This window comes from Pan troglodytes, chromosome 1, assembly GCF_028858775.2.
Source record: "Pan troglodytes isolate AG18354 chromosome 1, NHGRI_mPanTro3-v2.0_pri, whole genome shotgun sequence".
Classification (NCBI taxonomy): Eukaryota; Metazoa; Chordata; class Mammalia; order Primates; family Hominidae; genus Pan; species Pan troglodytes.
The window spans coordinates 28,421,208-28,437,545 of record NC_072398.2 but is presented as its reverse complement, the minus strand read 5'-3'; the positions used below and the strand labels follow the sequence as shown (position 1 = coordinate 28,437,545).

The 16,338-nt window shown below is 46.4% G+C and overlaps 1 protein-coding gene across 1 annotated transcript; it reads left to right on the top strand.

Moving 5' to 3' along the window:
• The first annotated feature begins 6,972 nt into the window (after nucleotides 1–6,972).
• On the top strand, nucleotides 6,973–15,963 carry C1H1orf115 (chromosome 1 C1orf115 homolog). The gene is made up of 2 exons (XM_001172852.8): nucleotides 6,973–7,530; nucleotides 13,420–15,963. The coding sequence occupies exons 1-2, from the start codon at nucleotides 7,021–7,023 to the stop codon at nucleotides 13,537–13,539; spliced, it is 630 nt and encodes a 209-aa protein (XP_001172852.3). The 5' UTR covers nucleotides 6,973–7,020; the 3' UTR covers nucleotides 13,540–15,963.
• Nucleotides 15,964–16,338: the final 375 nt, after the last annotated feature.

Genomic DNA, 16,338 nt, shown 5'->3' with positions numbered 1-16,338 from the left:
ACTCAGGCGCCTCTTCTGGCGTGAGCGGACGCCAGCCATGCTTTTATAATAGTTACGGTGTGGGCTGGAAGGACAGATTGGAATTTGCAAAAGCCCCAAATAAGAAAATAAACAAATCACACAGCCCCGTGATGCCACCCTCACTCCTGCAGTTATGCTGAGAAAGCCGCGGGAGGAAGCCTTGCCAAGCAGAGCTTGCATGCTTGCTTGTGCATCCGCACAGTGGTTGGTGCCTCGGCTCTCCTGAAGTTGAAGCCAAAAGTGAACCCAAACGCCTACGCTGCACTCCATCTCCTCCCAGCTGAAAGCCCCACAAGACCAAAGGCTTTGGGCCCTGGACCATGATGGCCCAGAAGGTCCAGGCTTGAGCTAGCCAGAGGTGAATGCACTCTGATTAGCGCTCCGGCCCAGCCCCACCACAGCTGAGCTAACTCTTGGTAGGTTTTAATGGTCAGTCCCTCAGGACAGCCACCAGCAACAAAAAGGCTTGCTCTTAAATTTTAAAAATTCTTCATATTCCACAAAAAACAATATATGGAAGACCCTTGTTTTATGTTTGTAGCAAATTCTAGTTGAAATACCCTTTAACTGCAATTCCATGATACATTGTATTTATGTCAAGTCTTTGCCCTTTATCTTCAGTGTAAGAACTCTAACCCTTCAGGTGAAATAAAAACGTGCTGTGCTTGGCCGGGCACGGTGGCTCACGCCTCTAATCCCAGCACTTTGGGAGGCCAAGGCTGGCGGATCACCTGAGATCGGGAGTTCAAGACCAACCTGACCGACATGGAGAAACCCCGTTTCTACTAAAAATACAAAATTAGCCAGGTGTGGTGGTGCATGCCTGTAATCCCAGCTACTAGGGAGGCTGAAGCAGGAGAGTCACTTGAACCTGGGAGGCAGAGAGGCAGAGGTTGAGGTGAGCCGAGATTGTGCCATTACACTCCAGCCTGGGCAACAAGAGCGAAAATCTGTCTCAAAAAAAAAAAAAAAGAAAAAAAGTGCTGTGCCTGAGATTTCTAACTGTGCATTTTATGGGGCCTGCATGATTACCACAGATATGTATTTGAGGAGAAAAACACTTAAATGTAAATGTTAAATTTCTTTTTCTACTACATCATCTACTTTTATCACTTTTTGAACTAAAAGGTATTTAATGTGGAAGACCCCAATAAAAAATGATCTTTAAAAAAATAAATTTTTTAACCTAAGGAAAGATAATTTTTTACCATCCTTTTTTTTTAAGGCTGCACCAAAAACTGAGGCTTAGCTGGTATACAAGACTGCCACTACCACCACCTCTATGCCCCCCACCTTCCTTTTAAGTTGCAATCTTTGGAAAATTAAAAATATTTTCCTATCTGGTTCATGGTTTATAACCAGTTCTTATCAGCCAAAGATGTACTTCTTCCTGAGTCTAAATCTATCTTGTAAAAATAAATTAATTGTTTTAAACAACTTTAATTCATACAGTCTCAGGTCTATACACATTCTCTTACTCTAAATTCACACATTTATTACAAAATGAAAGAGTAAAGAGTAAAACATAAGGTCCTTATGTCTACAAATGGAAACTTTGTTTTCAATTAAATATGTATAGCTGTTTCTATGCAAGTCATTCCAAATAAGCAATTATTTTTAAGCTTCTGAGGTCTCTACACATTTTTGAACTCAATAACTGACAATGTGTTTTCATGAATCTTAGCTCTCCAATGTACTTGCTCCTTTGGAGAACATGTTTCTAATTCTTATCAGTAAAGAAAGATTCCTACAAGAGGTGAATGTTGTGGGTTGTCACTCAGCATTCTTCTCACCCTCCTTCCAGCGTGCAGAGTCTAGGAAGTGAAATCATGTTCCAGGGTCCCTCGGGTACTGGAGGAAATTGAGCAAGTCAGCTTAGGCTAATCAGGTGCACTCCCGAGAGTTTTGGAAGGCAGAGGGGGTGGAAGCCATGCTTCAACTGTTTATGCTGCTTCTGCTGACAAGGGCAGTCCTGCAGATGTTGGGATTTTTTGTGCCAGAATGCCAGCGTCTGGTCCTCAGTCTCATGGGTATTTAGAGAAAGGGGAGGGGGTGCCTGTGTGTTGCCAGTGCAGACCAGCAGTCTGTTATGGATTGAATTGTGCCCCAAACCTCCCAATTCATAGGTTGAAACTCTAACCTCCAGTACCTTAGATGTGATTGTATTTGAAGATAGGGCCTTGAAAGAGGTCATGAAGGTTGAATGAGCCTGGGTGAGGTGGTTCACACTTGTAATCCCAGCACTTTGGGAGGCCAAGGCAGTGAATTGCTTGAGCCCAGTTCAAGACAAGCCTGGGCAACATAGTGAAACCCAGTACTCTACAAAATCTACAAAAAAATTAGCTGGGCATGGTGGCTCAGGCCTGTAGTCCCAGCTGCTTGGGAGGCTGAGGTGGGAGGATGGCTTGAGCCCAGGAGACTGAGGCTGCAGTGAGCTGAGATCACACCACTGCACTCCAGACCCTGTCTCAAATAAAAAAAAATTTTTAAAAAAAGGTTGAATGAGGTCATAAGGGTGGGGCTCTAATCCAATAAGACGGGTGTCCTTCTAAAAAGAGGAAGGACCAGGGATGTGCATGCACAGAACAAAGGTGATGTGAGGACAGAAAGAAGGTGGCCATCTGCAAGCCAGAGAGAGAGGCCTGAGGAGAAACCAAACCCATGGACACCTTGTACTCAGACTTCCAGCCTCCAGAATTGTGAAAAATAAATTTCTGTTGTTTAAGCCACCAGACTGCAGTATTTTGTTATGGCAGCTCTAGCTGACTAACACACAGGCAAGGCTGGGACTGTAGCTAACTGTCGGGATTTGGGAGCTTGCTAGGTGGCAGCTGAAGTGGTAATGTCCTTACAGCCACCAGGACCAGTGGCAGCCTCCTGGTGCCCAGCTTCCTCACTACAGCACAAGTAACAGCTCAGTGGTCATTCTAGGAGTTACACTGGAGATGGCCCAGCCTAGAGCTTGCTATTCTAGCCCTTTGTGAAATGTGGAAGCACTGAAGTCCGTATATCAAATCCTGTATCCACATGGCCATCTTAAAGGCTCAGGATAGGAAAACCAGTTGTCATAGTCCGTTCAGGCCACTATAAAAAACATCATAAACTGGGTAACTTGTAAACAACAGAAACTTACTTCTCAGAGTTCTGGAGGTTGGGAAGTCCAAGATCAAGGTGCCAGCTGATTCTATCTCTTGTTGCTTCCTCATAAGGCAGAAGGGGTGAGGGGTTTCTCTCTTGGGCCTCTTTTTATAAGGACATTAGTCCCATGAGGGCTACATTTCATGACCTAATCACCTCTCAGAGGCCCCCCATGCCCAATACCATCAACTTGGGATTAGAAATTTAACACATGAATTTGGGGGTTGAAGGGGGGACACAGACATTCAGACCATAGCATTGGCATGGAACCACAGGACCCTTGGAGATTGAGAAGGGCATAGGTGATCAGGGATTCAAGGGTATTTGCTGGGTCATAACCAGTAGAGTAGAATGTTTCCAGTGAGGGCCTGTAGAAAACTATGGACAACCAGCTTCAAACACCTGGTAGGCCTTGTGGGTGAGACAACACCTTGGGCAATACTAGCCATGGAAGATGTTTTCTGCACTCTTCTCTGTTTTGGCCCTGGAAGAGTCAGAAACCAGTTTACAAGCTTGGGAGACTGAGAAACACTAGGTGGGGGAAGCAGAAGAGAAATTGTTGTTTCTCCCCAGTCCCTACTCCCTCACCACCACTGCACACAGGTACACACCCACATCAGGTGCCGCCTGAGGAGAGAAGATTTACTTTAAATCAAGTTCAAGGTTCTGAGTATTACATGGAATTGAACATTATACGATTTAGGATTATATAGATTAAGATTATGTTTAGTTATTTATTTGTTTATTTTTATTTTATTTATTTTTTTTGAGACAGAGGTTGGGACTTATTACTTCTGTGTGAACAGAAAAACTAAAGGACTGCTGGGCGTGGTGGCTCATGCCTGTAATCCCAGCACTTTGGGAGGCCTAGGCGGGTGGATCACTTGAGGTCGGGAGTTCGAGACCAGCCTGACCAACATGGAGAAACCCCGTATCTACTAGAAAATATAAAATTAGCCAGGCATGGTGGCGCATGCCTCTAATCCCAGCTACTCGGGAGGCTGAGGCAGGAGTATCACTTGAACCTGGGAGGCGGAGATTGCAGTGAGCCAAGATCGCACCATTGCACTCCAGCCTGGGCAACAAGAGTGAAACTCTGTCTCAAAAAAACAAACAAAAAACCCTACAAGACTACCTAAGTTTTCACCGAGGAGCAAGAGACTCATTCTCTGAACAGAATAACTTGTAGAGAGACAAGGGAATGCAACATAAAGACAGTTTCTGATTACATCTCCTTAAATTCTGCTTGTTCACTGGTTATAGAGACTTAATCTGGAGATCAATTTTTAATTGTTCTAGTGTTTTGCCTTTAAAGGCAAACTAAATGTTGTTGTGATATTTGAACAGTATTTTGTACTGACAAAAACACATTTTAGGCCCATGGATGTTCTACCTTCGTCTCTATTTGTATTAGTCCGTTCTTGCACTGCTATAAAGAAATACCTGAGACTCAGTAATTTATAAAGAAAAGAGGGTTAATTTGCTCACAGTTCTGCTGGCTATACAGGAAGCATGATGGCTTCTGCTTCTGGGGAGGCCTCAGGAAACTTACAATCATGGAAGAAAGTAAAGGGGAAACACGCAAACATGGCCAAAGAAGGAAGATGAGAGAGAGAAGGGGGAGGTGCACACCACACACTTTTAAACGACCAGATCTCACGATAACTCACTCACTCACTATTACTAGGATAGCACTGAGGGGATGGTGCTAAGTCATTCATGAAGGGCCACCCTCATGATCCAATCACCTCCCACCCGGCCCCACCTCCAACAGTGGGGATTACAATTCAACATGAAATTTGGTGGGGACATAGAACCAAACTATATCACCATTTGATAAGCAGCCTAGGGTTCTTTGAGGTCGGTTTTGTACAAAAAAAAAGGGACTACAAGGGTCTCTGTTTGTTTATAAAGTAATAGTTGCTTTAGCAAAATTACAAATCTACAAATCTACTTTCTCTTAACCTTTTAAATTCAAATTACATACTGTTTTAAACTATTTACTCACCCGATAAAATTTCACAATTACTGTAAGGAGGCACTTTTACTGTTTAGTTAATTCTCCTAAACATTTCAAGCAACTTTTACAAATTTAATATTTGACTTTCTTTTCAAGTACTTCAATTCTATAACAAAACTCTAAGTAATTCTTATAAATATAGTAAGTTAAATTTATTTTCATACCCATTTCACCTGAAATTGAATTGTACATAAATTTTATATACTATTTTACATATAAAGACTCTATGTTTTTAAGATTAAATATAAGTCATTACTTATTACCTTATTACATAAGTTAAATAAAAGCGTAAATCAATTAGTTGCTTACTTTTTTTTTTTTTTTGAGACAGAGTCTCACTCTGTTGCCCAGGCTGGAGTGCCGTGGCACGATCTCCGCTCATTGCAACCTCTGCCTCTTGGGTTTAAGCAATTCTCCTCCTCAGCCTGACGAATAGCTGAGACTACAGGAGCACGCCACCATGCCTGGCTAATTTTTGTATTTTTAGTAGAGACAGGGTTTCACTATATTGGCCAGGCTGGTCTCGAACTCCTGACCTCAGGTGATCCACCGCCTTGGTCTCCCAGAGTGTTGGGATTACAGGTGTGAGTCACCGCACCGAGCCAAACATTTTCACTTTTTTAGAAATGGGGCCTACGTTGCTCAGAACTCCTAGCCTCAAGGGATCCTCCCACCACAGCCTGTGGAGTTGCTGGGATTACAGGTGAAAGTCACCATGCTGGCTCACATTTTAAGTTGGAATCACAAAACTAATTTCTTTTGCATCCTAGTGAACTAAATTGTCGTAAACATTGTATGTGCTTGTACCAACATATCCACGTTATTCTTAAATTTAATCACAAACTTTAATGTTAAAATATCAGTATATCTAACAATCTATGTTATTTTATACCTAAGTATTTTTTTGAGATGGGATTTCACTCTGTCGACCCCTTTGGAGCGCAGTGGCACAATCATAGCTCACTGCAATCTCCACCTTCCAGGATCAAGCGATCTTCCTACCTCACTGGGACTACAGGTAAACTTTTGTATTTGTTTTTCTATTTCTAGAGATGAGGTCTCCCTGTGTTGCCCAGGCTAGTTTCAAACTCCCAGGCCCAAGCGATCCTCCTGAATAGCTGGGATCACAGGTGTGCGCCCCTACGCCTGGCTAATTTTTTTTTTTTTGTTCTAGAGATGGAGGTCTCACTATGTTGCCCAGGCTGTTCCCCAACTCCTGGGCTGAAGCTATCCTCCCGGCCTCTCAAAGTGCTGGGATTACAGGCGTGAGCCACTGCTTTCGGCCCTTAATTCTACATTAGCCAGAATTCAAAGGCATTTACCCACTTAAGAAAATAGGGCACTCTCAGCTTGTTGAGATTCACAGTACACTGATAATGCTTATCTCACAGAGAGATATTCCTGAAAATCATGATTTTAAAGACTGCGCCATATGCTGGCATGTCTGCACCAGAATTTCCTTTGCCCCTCCCTGTTGGTTTGCTCCACTTTTTCACTGAGTCAGACCGTTGAACACCGTGGACACACTGTCTTGCGTTTCCGAATATTTCCTAGAATACGGACGTTTCCTAAGACTCACGATAAAGATTTTCTGATCGTCTCTCCAAAACCTTGCCACCAATTTGCACTCCCACGAATCCTGTTACCGTGACTATCTCGCCATGCCCTCCCTAGCACTGAGCGTGATCTCTAGTATCATTTTCCATCGTTGCTAATTTGAACATGAGCAGATGGAGTCCTATTATTTGGGGTCATTAATTTCGTAGCAAGTGCAGTTGAAGGTGTCTTGCATGTTCATTGTGCAGTGCGCTCCGTAGTCTGCAGTTTGGCCGGCAGGTGGGATGAAGGGCGGGGCTGGCGGAGCGCGCCCGCCGCCTGAGAGGCCAGTTCGGAGCGGAGCCAACGCCATCCCGGGCCCCACGGCCAGGGGGCGCTGCGGCCCCCCCAATCCCCCGCCCCGTCCGGGCTGGGGCGGAGGAGCGGGCGGGGACCAAAGGTTGGTGTCTTTGCGCTCGGACCTTCGCCAGAGGGGCCGGGACATCATGACGGTGGGAGCCAGGCTCCGAAGCAAGGCGGAGAGCAGCCTCCTGCGCCGCGGGCCCCGAGGGCGAGGGCGAACCGAGGGGGACGAGGAGGCGGCCGCCATCCTGGAGCACCTGGAGTACGCGGACGAGGCGGAGGCGGCGGCCGAGAGCGGGACGAGCGCGGCGGACGAGCGGGGCCCGGGGACCCGGGGCGCGCGGAGGGTGCACTTCGCCCTCCTGCCCGAGCGCTACGAGCCACTGGAGGAGCCGGCGCCGAGCGAGCAGCCCAGGAAGAGGTACCGGAGGAAGCTGAAGAAGTACGGCAAGGTAGGGGCCCTGCGCCACCACTGCCCGGGGGGCGCGGGTGTGGTGTCCCGCGGGGGAGCGGGAGCCGGGTCCTTACCATCGACTCACCCAGTTTCTCCGGGCTGCACCTGCGACCCCTCCGCCCCCGCTCCCATTCCCTCGCCGGAGGGAAGCCGCGAGTTGCGAGTCGTGATAGAAACTTAAATCGGGGGTTGCGCTGGGTGGTCCCCGCTGTGCCTGCTATTGCGCTCCTGGCTGCTTAAGAACATTCTCAAGGGGCTCCTACCGAGGTGGTTTTTATGTAAGATCAGGAATCAGTCTCCTGATTACAGATGGGAATACTGAAGCGTTAGCGCGGCAGGTGACTTGGAGAAGGTGGCCCAGTTGGAAAGAAAGAAATTGCAACCCAGTGTATTTGTTTTCCAGTAACATCCCCTCCAGGATATCCCACTAGTTGAGAAATGTTTGGGTTACTCTCCCAAATATTCCCAAGGTTATTTCCCGAGCCTGGGAGCGCAACAAATACATAAATAGGCGCTCGTTGAATTTTTCTCGTCTAGCCAACTATCAGTGTACTCTGGGGCCTTCAAAACATTCTGCCATTTGTCTCGGGGAGATGGGGTTAGGAAGAATGAATATGGGAGAAAATGACAGTTTCCTTCGCGGAAATCAAAGCCCAGATGCAGTTCCCAGGTGTCTCTGCATGGAAACAGTCGAAGCTGCTGCCGGAAGCTCTGCTGGCCTGGACAAGGCCACCCAGAATAAAGTCACAGAAGTTACTGTGTCCTGGCCAAAGGCCACGGGCCCCATCTGATTTATTGTCTATTTATCTGTGTTGCCCAATGCCGTCTTACACCTGAAGCCATTCAGTCTCTGTGCCTGGGAGCTTAGGTTTATCATCCTCTTTAAAGGTATGTCAGCAGCTTCTGGAGCAGAATACAGGCAGGGGTAAAACTATAAAGTTGGGTCGTTCAGGCTTAGAGCCCTGCTAGGACGATTCATCTCTGCTTTGGGTCCCAGTTGAGCACAAAGAAGCCATCATGTCCCTCTCCATTGGTGAACTGATACTGCAGAAACCTCAGCTCAAGGACTAGTACTTGAAGATATTTTGGGGGCACTCATTATGCGTCAGGCATTGTGCTGAGCAGTAGAGATGCGAAAATGAATACAGAGCAGCCCTGCCCTAGAGAAGGGCACAGCCTCCCAGGGAGACACTGACATAGCTGGCTCCCCCCGCCCCCGGGGGGGCTTCAGGGCACAGAGCTCAGGCAGTTCACTCCTCAGCGGTGAGCTTGTAAACTCAGGGAAGTTTTCAAATCACGGTGACATGAAAACTGGACACAGAAGGATGAGTTAAGATTTCACCAGATAACAGTGAAGTGGTATGAAGTAGGCACACTTCATCCCCACTAAAACGGCTACTCCAAAAAATGTCCAAACAAACCGAATAACAAATGTTGGCGAGAATGTAGAGAAATTGGAACCATTGTACATTGCTGGTGGGAATGTAAAATGGGACAGCTGCTGTGGAAAACAATTTGGGAGTTCCTTAAAAAGTTCAGTGTAGACTTATTCTGTGATCTAGCAGTTCCACTCCTAGGGATGTAACCAAAGAATTGAAAACAGGTACTCAAATCAATGTTTATATACACATTTTAATGGAAGTATTATTTACAACAGTCAAAAGGTGGAAACAACCCAAATGTCCCTAAATGGATGAATGCATAAACAAGTGTGTTATATACATACAATGGAATAGTATTCAGCCATAAAAGGAAGGAAATGTACTAATCCATGCTACAATATGATGAACCTCTAAAAATATTATGCTAAGTGAAGTAAGCAAGACCCACAAGATCACGTATTGTGCATATGATTCCATTTGTATGGAATGCTTAGGATAGGTCAACCCATGGAGATGGAACACAGATTGGTGGTTGCCAGGGACTGGGGGAAAGAGGAATGGAGCCCATCTGCTTAATGGGGAATGTGTTTTTTCCTGGGGATGATGAAAATGTTTTGGAACTAGATAGAAGTGATGGTTGCACAACATTGTAAATGTACTAAATGCCACTGGGCTGTACGCACTTTAAAATGGTGAATTTTATGTTATGTGAATTTTGCCTTAACTAAAACAAACAAAAAAACAAGATTTCAGTGGATAGAGAAGTGGTGTCATCTCAGGTAGAGGGGCCATCACAAGCCCAGCTGTGGGCATGAAAGCTCTAGAGTGTTGCACGCTAGTTCAATGGACCCAGGAGGCCAGGTGAGAGGATGTCGTCAGGTTAGGGTTGGATCTCTCCTTTCTGCCCTTCAAAAGTGACTTCAGCTTCTACTTTCTTGGAGCCACCTGAGAGGGTCACCAGGCTCAAACATGGAGATATAAAGCAGGTGACCCCTCTTTGTTCCCCTAGACCCCAGCTCCCCTCTGAGAGAGTAGTTGGGTAGAAAGCTCTACTCAGATCAAAGAATTCCAAATGCACTCTCTTAAATGACACTGAAATAGTGGTTGAGAGATATTTTATGTTTCTTTGCATTTCATTTCTCAAATCTGTGTTTTTAACAGTGTTCCAGTTAATGAACTATTTTAGTAGATTTTTTCCCCTAAATTACAAAGTGACAAGCAGCTTTTAAAGTATAACAGGCTGAGCAAAATGGATGTACAAATACCAAAAATGTCACGTTTAATGCAGGCGATTGTCATTCTGATCTTGTTTATAATGGATCACTCTTGATTGTTAAGCTTGTTGCCAGAGAATATGTTTTTCTTTTGTTGTTTCAAACATGTAAGTAAAATTCCCCCAGTGATTCTTATCACACATTTAGAGAACTGTATCTCTTAGCAACATCACATACCCACACATGCGCATGCCCCAGCCCAGTGTCTCTTTGAGACTTCAACAGGGTAATGTCCAGGAAAGCAGTGTCTAGAGAAGACACAGACATTACTTGGTTTTTGCAAAGCTCCTCATTTAGCGGGAGAGGTACCAAAGGAAACACCCAGCCTCTTTCTACATGCTCAGGATACAGTAATGAGCACAACAGAGTCCCTGCCCTCCTTCTGTTACTGTGAGGGACCCTGTAATTTAAACTATTGAAAGCTCGGCTGGGCGTGGTGGCTCACGCATGTAATCCCAGCACTTTGGGAGGCTGAGGCGGGTGGATCACCTGAGGTCAGGAGCTGGAAACCAGACTGACGAACATGGTGAACCCTGTCTCTACTAAAAATACAAAAAGATTAGCCTGGCGTGGTGGTGCATGCCTATAATCCCAGCTACTTGGGAGGCTGCAGCAGGAGAATCGCTTGAACCTGGGAGGTGGAGGTTGCAGTGAGCTGAGATCGCGCCATTGCACTCCAGACTGGGCAACAAGAGCAAAACGCGGTCTCAAAAAAAAAAAAAAAAAAAAAAAAAGCTCAAGTAAGCCAGAAGTCATAGGAAATTATAGTCTTAAGAAACTTTCCCAAACAGACAACAAAAATATTGGGTTTATCTATCACCACCACAAACCTAAATTGCTATGTAATCAAAAGAAGCAGATGTTATTTAGCAGTAATAATAGCTGACATTGGGGGGCACTTATACTGCCTGCAGTTTGTGCCAGGCCCTGTTCTCAGTGCTTTGCTTACATGATCTCATTTACTCCTCTTAACAACCCAATGAGGTGGTTACTAAATATTCCCATTGTATAGGTGAGGAAACCGAGGCCATGGGAAATTAAGTGATAGAGTTGGAATTCAAGCCCAGGGCATGAGTGGTTAACTAGAAGCTTACATATTGCCTTTATTTAAAAAGGGAAACATAGTATGGGGGTTAAGGTCATAGGCCCTGAAGTGAGATTTCTTTGGGATTGAACTTCAGCTCTGCCTCTAACCAGATATATACATGTGGACAGATGTAATCTCTCTGTGCTTTGAATGATTGAAGTCTGATAGACAAAGGCCACCAGGGACATGCCAGTAGCCAATCCACGTTAGGTTTATGTGCTTAGGGCTACAAGGGAGAGTGCATGCCAGAGGAATTGTGGGGTCTTCAAAAAGTGGAGATCTCAAGTAACGAATTGAATATTTGAGTCTGAACTAAAGAGTTCTTCAAATCTAGGAGATACTTGTAGTTATTAGAAATGGATGAGACCATCTAAGGAGAGATTGTAGGGAAAGAAAGGGAGAAGGAAAGACCCAGGACTGAGTATTGAACAACACCAACATTTTAAAGTCTGGTAGAAGGGATAATTTAGCAAAGAAAGCTGAGGAGGAGCTCCCTATTTAGGTAGGGGAGAACTAAGAATATGGAGTCAAAGACGCCACATGATTATTTCATAAAGTATGTCAAAAGCTGCTGAGAGGTCAGGGAGAGAAAGACAGAAAAGCGTCCACTGGGTCAGGCAGCATGGGGGTTGTAGATGGCCATGACCAGACAGTCCCTCATGGGTTGGGGTAGGAGCCGGAGTCAGAGGGAATAAGAAGCGCAGACATGGAGGCAGTATATGTGGTTGGCTCTTTTGGCTGGCTTGGCACGATGGAGGGCAGAGACTGGGGCAGGATATGGAGTCACGGTGATACCCGAGCATGTGTGTAAGCTAATGGGATCCAATGGAGAGGAAGCGAATGATGGAGGTGGAGAAGGGAAAGCCAAGATCAAGGTGGGAGAAGGCACCGACACAAGTATGAAGGGAATGGCTTGGGGGAAGAGGACCACTTTCTCCACCGTAACACAGGCAACGCGGGAGAAGCCGGGGCAGACACAGGCAGGGCTGTAGAGAGTGGTGGAAGGTGAATGTGTTCCCTGACGATGTCTGGGTTTTTGTTTTTTTTTTTTCTGTGAAAGGTGAAGTGGGATCATCTCATGAAGGTATGGAGACTTGGGTGTGTTCGTGTGTGTTGCAAGTGGGGAGGCTTAAGAAGGGAAAAGGTATGAGGCAGTACCTGGGGGAGAGAGAAATCCATCCTACTGGACAGATGTAGAGGTTTGTCAGGTGGTGTTGGAAGTCAAGGTGAGATATGTGATTATGATCAGGAATTTTAAGTTAAACCAGTCTGAGTGGTTATGGTAATATGGAAAAGTCAAAGGACTGAGAGACAAGGTATGTGGCCTAAGGCACAGGTTATCTGCATGGACATTGATGTCACCAAGAGTGATGACAGAAGTTGAGGTACGGAGGGGAACACCATGGGCAGCCATGCAATAAATGTTTGGTGGTGGTGGTGTTAATTTTTCTGTTGCAATCACATTTGAGTCCTTTAGATGTCCCCTGTCTAGCACCTGACATTCCCTGAATGTCCCCTACCCAGCCTTGTAGAAAAGGAAGAGGAGGAGTGGTTACCAAGAAAGCATTGCCCAAGCCTGACCATCAGGGAGCTTATAATGGTATTGGAAATGCTGGACTTACATAGATATAGCAATTAGAAAATGGCAGAAGACTACAAAAGGACAGATGTGTGGGTCAGACAGAAATATGCCATTGAGGTAGAAGGAGGAGAAGATGGGCTTTCAGATAAGGTGAAGGAAGGAAAACTTAACCCAGCCTTCTGACGGTCCAGTAATTTTTAGCTGGAACAGAGAAGAGGAGTGATCTTTGGTTTAAAAAACAAACAAAACTGCTTTAGTTTTAGAATTAGCAGCCTTACTGCTGTTTCCAAGAAGGTCTTTGAATTATCTGGAAATAAGCTGTGCTTGAAAGCACTTTGCAAGGTGATGATGTCTGCTGTGAGCTGCTACATATTCTTAGGCTGGAGGTGGGCACCTTCCACCAGAGATGTGGGAATGTGGTAACTTGCTGATTTGTCACAAGAGAATCAGGAAAAATGATCTTTATATATGTCGCCGTGACTCATTTTTTTCATGAAAGATGGCAGAATTAAAAAGTTGCCTACCCTAATCCTTTGCTTTTCTCTTTTATTCCTAACACTAGAATGTTGGGAAGGTCATCATCAAAGGATGCCGCTATGTGGTCATCGGCCTGCAAGGCTTCGCTGCAGCCTACTCCGCCCCGTTTGCGGTAGCCACCAGCGTGGTATCCTTCGTGCGCTAATGGGAGCTGCTGTGGCAGGTGCCCCCAGAGTGAACGGGAGCCCCTGCTGTGGGAACTTTGTGAATCCTGGAGCATCTCAGACTTGAACACACGGCATATTTGGAAGAGAAAACATGCCTTTCTTTGTTGAATCACATTAGTATGATGAATGAGTCATCCCTGCCCATCTGCTGAGCTTCTCACATCTCTCAGTCACACGTGGACCCAGTGGTCAATCCTGCAGAGAATTCGGCGGAGGTTAGGTTTGGGAGTGGAGCTAGCATGCTGAAGCCAGAGCCTTCACGTGAAGGTGGCAGGCACTGGGGCGGAAGCCAACACTCAACAGATGCAAGCAGTGTGGGTGTGCAGCAGAACAGTGATCTTGGGGGAGGAAGAGGATGTTACTGGAGTCAGATGATTTGCTGTATTCTCCTGAAAGGTCGTAGGCTGACAGGCGCTCACATTCCTTGGCTGCCTCGGTTCTGAGGGCAGCTAAGGAGCTGTTTATTCCTCAAGTCATGCTCCCCGATCTCCTTCCTCTACCACTCTGTCACCAGGAGTTTAATTACAGGCTTGAGAAGAAGAAAGGAAGAAAAGATATCTTGATGCTTTGAAAACTGTGTTGGCAGTGTGGCATGACTGTTTAAAGTAGATAAAAGCTTGTCATTTTACCCCATCCCTGCATGACTGTTAAGCTGGCGAGAAGGAGGAAGAAGGGCAAGTTCAGATGCAGGCCGGGTGGCTGGGACAAGTTGGCTAAGGGACTAGTCTGGAGGGCTCTTCTGCCTGGCATTGCCCACTTCGGCCCAGCCACGTGTTTGCAGCGACCAGAGTCCCTGCAAAGGTGTGGCTGGCTGTGGTCAGGGTGCTACTAGCACCATCAGCGCACTCCCGCCATTGGCTCAGCTCCTCTCTGCCAGTCCAACTAAGAGGGCTTTGTCCTGGGTGGGACATAGGGGCTGAGAGAGATGGGGGGAGACATAACACCCACGAATGAAAATACAGATTTAGAGAAGGAACCAGTAAGTAGGAGACAGATGTGAAGGAAATGGAAATGAGGCAAGAGGACGTTGGAAGAGAGAAGTTTGCCGTCCAGGAGCCAGGTCTGGAGCATCAGTGTGAGGGAGTTCAGGTAGGCTGGGCCTGTGCCTCTAGGTAGGGACAAGGGAGGCTGGGTAGCCAGGGCTGGTGCTTAAAACCCCTGAGGCCATGAGTTCATTGGCTGCCTTTGTAGCATCCTGTCTTCTTCTGTGCTGCCTGGTTTGACCTCATCTCACCTGGATTCAAAGGGTAAGGTGGGCATGGGTCTTGGGACTGACACCCACCAAGGATGACCTGTGGACTGCCATCGGATGCTGAACAGGGAGATGAAAGAAGGAGGTCCTCTTACCATACCCCTCTGCCAACCCCCCAATAGGCCACTGTTCTGACTTTGTTTCCAGAATATCCAGAAATCCAAAGGGGCTGTTGCTGAACAGTCTGCAGGATCAGTGACAGCACCTACCTGTTGTCCCAAGGCACACAAAGGAGGCCTCAACACTCATGCTTCTCTAATCAAGCCCTACCAAGACAGACAGAAAGACAGACAGAAAAAAGGAAGGGGTAGAGGAGAAGGTTGAAGCTGCGGAGCTAGACTCTGCTTCACTTCCTGAAGCTTCAACTTCATGTCGAAGATTCACTGGGACCCAATTCCTGCATTGTTAATATTTGTGAGGAAAAGTGAAACAAGTGATCTGGTTTTAGCTCAGATGATGAAAGTGGTTACGGCACATTTTCACACACGTGAGATAATTACAGCTTGCCCCACAACACTGGGTGTTGGAGAAAGGGAGAGATAGTCATAAGTGGAAGAAAAAGCCAAGCATAGTGAGTGGGAAAGAGAGTGAGAGCCTGTGCAGGCTGCTGACGAGCCCCAGGCAGCCCACAAGTTTCTTGTGGGGAGACGGAGGCAGAGCCCAGGGTAGGGGACAGAGCTGCTGGGGCCTTTCCTTGCCTGGGAGTCTGTCCCAGGAAGAGCTTCCCCACTCCCATCCCCCAAATTGGAAAAACCGTACATTCAAGCCTGTTTGGCCCTGAAATTCTTAAGAATCTGGTTAAGAATTAACTCACTAATGTCAAAAGTCAAAACCTCCTAGGGGTTGTCCTGGGAGTCAGGTTCACGGGTACAGAAGATGAATCTCAGATGTCACTCAACCTGAGCCGTCATTCTCTGTGGCAGGGCTGCCCTGGGTTTCTCTTACTCAGTCCCTGGAGTGTAAGCATTTGGATCATGTCACAGATTACCTTTTTACCTTTTCTTTCTTTTTTTTTCTTTTTTTCAATATCAGTGCCCACACCTTACTGAGTATTGAGTTTTAGAGCTTTCGCTTGATGTGCTTGACCAAGAGACTTCTTTTGTATCCTTTTCTTGTCCTATGATGTAAATAAAAGCCTCGATTTATGTAATGTTTCTGGTGTGAAGGGTTCCCAGCTCCTCACTTTCTAGCCTTGCCTGAGGGAGATTCCTGGAGTCCAGCCACACTGAGAGCCTGGCACAGCAGGTGATGACCAGTCGGGAGAGACCTCCCTGGGAACCAGTAGGAGCCCACAGCTGCTCCCCAAGGACCCAGGGGAGGGAGAGACCCCAATTCACCTGGGAACTCTGCATGTGTGTTAAAGGGGACAGTTCTCTCTAAGCCAGCAGAACAGGCATTGCCTTGTAGGAGCCTCAGCTCATGAGTTTGTTAAAAAATGGGCCGGGCACAGTGGCTCACGCCTGTGATACTAGCACTGAGGCAGGCAGATTGCGTGAGCTCAGGAGTTCGAGACCAGCCTGGGCAA